Source organism: Spermophilus citellus, assembly GCF_964194105.1.
Source record: "Spermophilus citellus genome assembly, chromosome: 9".
NCBI classification, from domain to species: Eukaryota; Metazoa; Chordata; class Mammalia; order Rodentia; family Sciuridae; genus Spermophilus; species Spermophilus citellus.
In genome coordinates this window covers 106057044-106064139 of record NC_138191.1, presented here as the reverse complement: position 1 = coordinate 106064139, position 7096 = coordinate 106057044, and the positions used below count along the sequence as shown (strand labels likewise).

The window sequence follows — 7096 nt, the reverse complement described above, 5'->3', positions numbered from 1 at the left end:
TCAACTTAGTGAGGGGGAACCACTGAGGATACAGTTCAGTGGTAGAGTGTCCTGGGGTTCAATCCCCAATATCCCTCACACACACATAAAATCTGAAGAGCAGGACCCAGTTCTCACTCCCTTCCATGAGCTTTGAGTCCCCTTGACAGGGGAACTGGTTATGCCCACATTCATCCCCCCTCCATTTTCCCCTCCCAACCATTGCAGAAGTTCTGTGTCCTCCATTCTTTTTTATTCCACCTTTTTCCACACTAGTTGGCGTCAGTTCCCCTGTGTCATCATAAAGCTGCTCTTTCCACCTTCCTCTAACCCTCCTCAGTCCCATTTTCACTTTATTCTTGACTCCGTGTTTCTGGAGAAGATGGAGGTGTTTCACATACTTTTAGGTTTTATTTCCCTCCACCCACCTGGTGTCCAGGTGTCTTCTGCTCCCACCTCCACCCTTCCCCATGACAAATACAGGCTATAGAAAGTAGGAGAATGAGGAATCTGAAGCTTGACTTCTGAAATCAGTACACTTGATTTTTATGCTGATCATGCCACTGACCTACTGTCTTTTTATTTTTTATTTTGGTACCCGGGATTGAACTCAGGGGCACCTGGGCCACTGAGCTACATCCCCAACCCTATTTTATTTAGAGACAGGGTCTCACTGAGTTGCTTAGTGCCGCACTTTTTGCTGGGACTGACTTTGAACTCGAGATCCTCCTGCCTCAACCTTCTAAGTTGCTGGGATTACAGGCCTGTGCCACCTTGCCGGGCTACTGTGCCTTTTTAGTCTTCAAACCTGGGTCTGTTTTCTGTAAAATGGGATAATTCTTAATTCAGAGACTAGAAATGTAGTGCGTGGTGGTCAATAAGTGCTCAAAAGTTTACCTAATTGACAGACTGCCATGAGTATAATAGCAAATGGGATATTCAAAGGACTAATTTGTAAAGTGTTATAATTAATTTGACCCTCAGGACAATCCTATCAGGAGGTATTATTGTTAAGCCCCTCACTGTGTCCTCCATTCTTTTTTTTTTCCATCTTTTTCCACACCAGTTGGCCAAGCATTGATATTCAAACCCAGGCAGTTCGGCCCCTGAGTTAAAAATTGTGCTACGATGTCCACCCCCACCCCCAGGCGATATAGTGCACATGAGATCATTAGTAACCGCCGGATAGGATCTGGGTAGTGGTAGAGAGCCCCGGGATAGTGACTTTCAGGGCGTCGGTCCGTCGATGTTCCTGTAGGTGGTCGGTGGGCTGAACCCGACAGCTCGCCTCTGCGGGGATCCGCAGCTAGGGAAACTACAACGCCCAGGAGGCCCCGCGCCTTCTTCTGCGGCACTTCCGACTGGTCTCTGGCGCAGGCAGATCATTGGTTCTCTGTGGGACCTGGAAGCGAGGATTGGACAGTAGGAGCGGTGCTGATTTAGGATTGGTAAGGTTGCCATCGGCCACGCCTCAAACCCGGAAGTAGTCTCTCCTGACAAACCCGTATCCAGCGGAGCACGCGTTTACACGTTTGTAGTTGAAATCCAGGAGTAGTGGGCAAGCTGTTTTCCCTTCTTCCCAAAAAGTGGCTTTTTGGAGGACTGCTTTTGAGGGTACGGGCCCCGAAGTTGACCGAGGTAGTCCCCTGCTGCATCCTGCCACCCAAGCTGTGCTTCATGGAGTCTACGTTTAGCAGCCCCGCGGAGGCGGCTCTGCAGCGGGAGGCGGGCGACCCGGGACTGCTCACTCCTCTCGCCGACCTCGACCGTGTATACGAGCTGGAGCGAGTCATTGGATTTGTCCGCGACGTGGGGTGTCAACGGGTGAGAGCAGACCTAGAGAGGGCTGGCTCGCTTCTCTTGCGATGGGTCACCAAGAGGATCAGGATCTTGGGGATTTCTTAAGGATGAGGACTGGGGAGTATCAGTCTGCCCGCAGCGCAGACCACCCGCCAGTCACTCCATGAGGCGGAGTGCTCTGAGACTCCAGGCTTTGAGGTCGAGTGGGGGCTCCCAGAAGATTTCCTTTGAAGAGGCTCTTGGCAGGGCAGAGGCTATTCCTGACTCCATGGTTTAACGCTTACAGGTGGCCTTGCAGTTCCCAGACCAGCTGTTGGGAGACGCTGGGGCCGTGGCTGCACGACTGGAGGAAGCCACAGGATCAAAGATGTTCATTTTAGGGGATACGGCCTATGGCAGGTATGAACTCAGGCATAAGTGGGCCAGGCCTAGAGATCCAGGCTTTATGGGGTTTCCCTTTGACATTGTGTGCCTCCAATGGCTGTGATTCCAAGAGGATGATGATTTTCCTCCTGATATTAGCTCCCCTCAGTGACAGTGTCTTCCTTTCATCTCACCATTTTCTTCACTGGCCGTATTTCTTATTGATGACAGCAACTCACTTCCAGATGAGAACCTCTCTCACTGATGGTCTCTCTCCTGTAGCTGCTGTGTAGATGTACTGGGTGCTGAGCAAGCTGGAGCTCAGGCCCTTGTACACTTTGGACCAGCCTGCTTAAGTCCCCCAGCCCGACCTCTTCCTGTTGCCTTCGTCTTTGGTCAACGTTCTGTGGCCTTGGAGCTCTGTGCCCAGGCCTTTGAAGCACAGAACCCAGATCCCACAGCGCCTGTAGTGCTACTGAGTGAGCCAGCCTGTGCCCACGCCCTGGGTGAGGAATTATGCCTATGCAGGAGGGAAGGGTGGACCCGCAGCTGTGTTCCTTAATTTCCCTATTTCAGTACACTCCCATATAGCTATTGATATGGGCTGGCCCCATCCTTCACTTTTTTGGGGGGTAGGGCGGAGTGGGAGGGACCAGGGATTGAACTCGGGGGGCACTCGGCCACTGAGTCACATCCCTAGTCCCATTTTGTATTTTATTTAGAGACAGGGTCTCACTGAGTTGCTTAGCACCTCCCCGTTCCTGAGGCTGGCTTGGAATTCGTGATCCTCCTGTCTCAGCCTCCCAAGCCACTGGGATTACAGATGTGCACCACCACACCCTGCCCATCCTTCACTTTTGGGTCACATTTGGTTCCCTAGAGATGAGGGAACTCGCAATTTACCAAGCCCCAACACTGACACCCCCTCCTTCTCTTCCAGAGGCCTTGGCCACTCTCCTGCGCCCAAGATACAAGGATCTGCTTATCTCTAGCCCAGCTCTTCCCTTGCCAGTGGGGTCCCCCAGACCAGTGCCTGAACCATTGGAACGTTTTGGGCGCCACTTCCCCCTGGCCTTAGGAAGATGTCTGGAAGAATATGGTGCCTTCTATGTAGGGGGCTCTGAAGCTAGCTCTGACCCTGAACTTGATCCAGACCTCAGCCGTCTGCTCTTGGGATGGGCACCAGGGCAGCCCTTTTCCTCCTGCTGCCCAGACACAGGACAGACACAGGATGAGAGTGCCCGGGCTGGGCGGCTAAGGGCACGAAGACGGTATCTGGTGGAAAAGGCCAGAGATGCCCATGTGATAGGGCTACTGGCAGGCACACTGGGTGTGGCCCAACACCGTGAAGCACTAGCACACTTGCGGAACCTAACTAAGTCTGCTGGCAAACGTAGCTATGTGTTGGCCTTGGGGCGGCCCACCCCTGCCAAGCTTGCCAACTTTCCTGAGATGGATGTCTTTGTGCTCTTGGCCTGTCCTCTGGGTGCCCTAGCCCCCCAGCTTTCTAGTGGCTTCTTCCAGCCTATACTGGCACCTTGTGAACTGGAAGCTGCCTGCAACCCTGCATGGCCACCTCCAGGCCTGGCTCCTCATCTCACACATTATGCAGACTTGTTACCCGGTGAGTGGTGGAGCACTACCTGCACTGGAAACTTGGGGCATGGGGTTGGGGGGCCAACATGAATTCACTCTCCCCTTCCTTTCCAGGCTCTCCCTTCCATGTGCCCCTCCCACCCCCTGAGTCAGAGCTGTGGGACACCCCAGATGTGTCACTCATTTCTGGGGAGCTCCGACCTCCACCTGCCTGGCATTTATCAAATGATCCTGGATGCTCTGCTCTGACCCCACGGCCCCAACTGGAATTGGCTGAGAGTAGCCCAGCAGGTAAGTGTATAAATCTGTGCCCCCTGCTGTACTCTTTCTCCAGATCAGCTCACTCAGCCTGAGCCACCTCTCTCTACAGCCTCCTTCCTTAGTTCCCGAAGCTGGCAGGGACTAGAGCCCCGCCTGGGTCAGACTCCGGTGACAGAAGCTGTGAGTGGAAGACGAGGGATTGCTATCGCATACGAGGATGAGGGAAGCAGCTGATAGCACATGGGGCCAGAGACACAGAGGAACTTAGGAGTTGCTGCTAGGACCTTCAGTGCTCTTTGCACCAACTTCTCATCATCTTCCCAGGATCTTTGAAGGAAACTGGATAGAGAGAAGGCAGGCAGCCCTCACTGAGGATGGGACCTGAGCCTGTCCTATTCTACCCTGCTTTGAGGCTCGGCACATATTGGCTTAGTAACTTCCTGTTGTTTGACTGATGGGCAAAAGGCTTGGGGGCTTCCTTGAGTCCTGGGCCCATCAGTCCTTGTAGCAGTCCAGGACTGAGTAGCTAATCCCGTTTCTGGTCTGCAGTTGAGGGTCTACCCATGTTAAAAGGCAGGTGCTTGATGGTCCAGACCACAGTTTCTCAACCTCAGCACTGTTAACATTTGAGACCAGATAATTATTTGTTGAGGAAGCTGTACAGTTTATGTTAGAATGTTTAGCAGAATGCCCACTAGGCATCAGAAGCATTGTCCCTCAATTTTGACAACCAAAAAATGCCTCCAGACATTGATATATCCCCCATGGGTTCTCAGATGCTCCTAGGTGAGAATCAACTAGTCTAGATCTGTACTATTCAGGATCTTAGCTACTGGACACATATGGCTATTGGCTATTTAAGTTGAAATTAAGTAGATTAAAACTCAGTTTTGTGATCATGCTAATCACATTTCAAGCACTCAATTAGCTGCATGAAGGGATGGCACAATTATAGGACATTCGCATCACTGTAGAAAACTCTTATTGGACTGTGTTGGTCTGTGTCAACTCAGTCTTATTTTCTCGGGGAGATCACAGAAACTTAAATAAACCAGATACTTTTTCTCCTTCTGTTTCTTTTTGTTCATCAAACACTTACGTTCTATGGAGAGAGATGTGAATTGTATTTAACCAGATTACTGTCTTCACTGTGTAGCTGGGAAGAGAAACAGTTAAATATTCAGTGACCACTGTGAACAGTACTGTGAATAGTGTGAAGAGGAAAGCCCGTGGGGCCGCTGAATTCCGTAGCAGGCACCTGACAAAGACTCAAGAGGCTTCCCAAAGGGAATACCTAAGCTGGATCTTGTGGACGAAAAAAATAATTGTCAGAAGAAAAGGAGTGTAAAGTCCATTTGGGTTTACAGGCATAAACCAACATAGTGCTTCAAGCAAACTGGAGTTGCTGGGCCCTAAAGATTTAGAGGAATAGGGCTGGGGTTATGGCTCAGTAGTAGAGTGCATGCCAAGTACATGTGATGCACTGGGTTCAATTCTCAGAACCACATAAAAAAATAAAGATACCGTGTACATCTACAACTAAATATATATTTTTAAAAAAAAGATTTAGAGGAATAACTTGAAAAGACTCACCTTCATTCTCCACGTTTGGCATTTTCCAGATCTTCTGGTTTCTTGCCCTTGGAGTGCCCAGTCTAATGGTAGAGGCAGAGGCCTTACTTATAAAATAAATAAATAAATAAATATAATTTTTAAAATTTATTTTTAGTACAGGGGATTGAAGATTGAACCAAGGGGTACTTTACCAATGAGCTTTTTACTTTTTTATTTTTATTTTTTGAGAATCTCGATTAGTTGCTGAGGCTGGCCTTGAGCTTTCCATCCTCTTGCCTCAGCCTATGGAGTCCCTGGAATTACGGCATACCATCACACCTGGCCAATCATGTATTTTATAAACATGCATCGAAGACCCACTCTGCCAGGCACCGGTAATGCAGCAGTGAGAATAACAGAAAGACACTCTGATGGACAAACAGAATGAAACACTTGGTATACAAAATGGTGCTAATAGGCTGGGGATGTGGCTCAAGCGGTAGCGCGCTTGCCTGGCATGCTTGCGGCCCGGGTTCGATCCTCAGCACCACATACAAACAAAGATGTTGTGTCCGCTGAAAACTAAAAAATTAATATTAAAATTCTCTCTCTCTCTCTCTCTCTCTTTAAAAAAAAATGGTGCTAACTATGTACCATGGGGAAACAAAGCTGGGAAAGTTGCAACGTTACACAGACTAAGCAGGGAAGGACTTTGAAGAAGGTGAGTAAAGACGTTATAAAGTAGAGTCACCTGAATAATTAGAGGCAGAGGGAATGAATTCAAGAGCAATGAAGTGGGGGCATGGCTGGAACAGTCAGGGAATAGCAAGAACAGTGTAGCCAGAAGAGAGAGTGGAGGAGTATTAGAAGATGTAGTCAGGGTTGGGAATGTCACTCAATAGTAGAACCCTTGCCTAGCATGCCCGAGGCCCTGGGTTCTCTCCATCTGCACTGCAAAAGAAACAAAAATTCAGGTAAGAGGTATGGGGAGCAGCATCGCTAGGCCACTGTAAGATTTTTTTTTTCTTTGAATGAAAATGGAAGCCATTGAGGCCTTGAAGCAGGGAGGTTACATGACCTTAGTTAAATTTTATACGTATCTCGGGGGCCTCTAGGGAACCCACAGCAGGCAGGCCCACCCTGCCTGTGGGTTAGGGAAGGCGTCCTGGAAGAATGACTTATAAGAACCAATGGGTGTTGGCCAGGGGATAAGATGAAGAGGCATACTTCAGCGGGAGGAACAGCTCCGCACTCTCCTGGAATTGGTAGAAGGACAAAGGTCCGAAGGATCAGCAGTGGTTGGAGGTTAAACCACAGAGGCCCCAGACTAGACTCAGGTATGAGACGGGGGGGGGGGGGGGGGGGGGGGGGAGGGCGGGGACACGCTAAAAGCCCGAGTATCTCGTGAGGAAGGCGCCGGAGCCTACCCGGAGGCGCGCGACTACAACCACCACAATGCTTAGCGCCAGTCGTCCGCCGTCGCCACGCTCCAGACGAGTGGCTCAGCAGCTCAGGGCCCGGCGTGGAGTCACGTGGTCCCAGG

At 50.2% G+C, this 7096-nt stretch overlaps 1 protein-coding gene and 1 long non-coding RNA gene across 3 annotated transcripts; one reads left to right on the top strand and one right to left on the bottom strand.

Annotated features, from left to right (window-relative positions):
- Nucleotides 1-1267: 1267 nt before the first annotated feature.
- On the top strand, nt 1268-5039 carry DPH2 (diphthamide biosynthesis 2). Of its 2 annotated transcripts, XM_081306185.1 has the most exons (6): nt 1268-1803; nt 2066-2178; nt 2425-2648; nt 3083-3766; nt 3853-4029; nt 4109-4985. In XM_081306185.1, exons 1-6 carry the CDS (start codon nt 1657-1659, stop codon nt 4231-4233), a joined length of 1470 nt encoding a protein of 489 aa, XP_081162311.1. In that variant the 5' UTR covers nt 1268-1656; the 3' UTR covers nt 4234-4985. The 2 variants fall into 2 exon arrangements, with proteins under 2 accessions (XP_081162311.1, XP_081162312.1); XM_081306186.1 differs by lacking the exons at nt 1268-1803; nt 2425-2648 and having other exon boundaries at nt 4109-5039.
- Nucleotides 5040-6222: 1183 nt separating this feature from the next.
- LOC308655852 lies at nt 6223-7092 on the bottom strand. The gene is made up of 3 exons (XR_014023526.1): nt 6981-7092; nt 6698-6809; nt 6223-6504 (listed from the first exon to the last, which is right to left on the bottom strand). It is a non-coding gene; the product is annotated as an uncharacterized lncRNA (long non-coding RNA).
- Nucleotides 7093-7096: the final 4 nt, after the last annotated feature.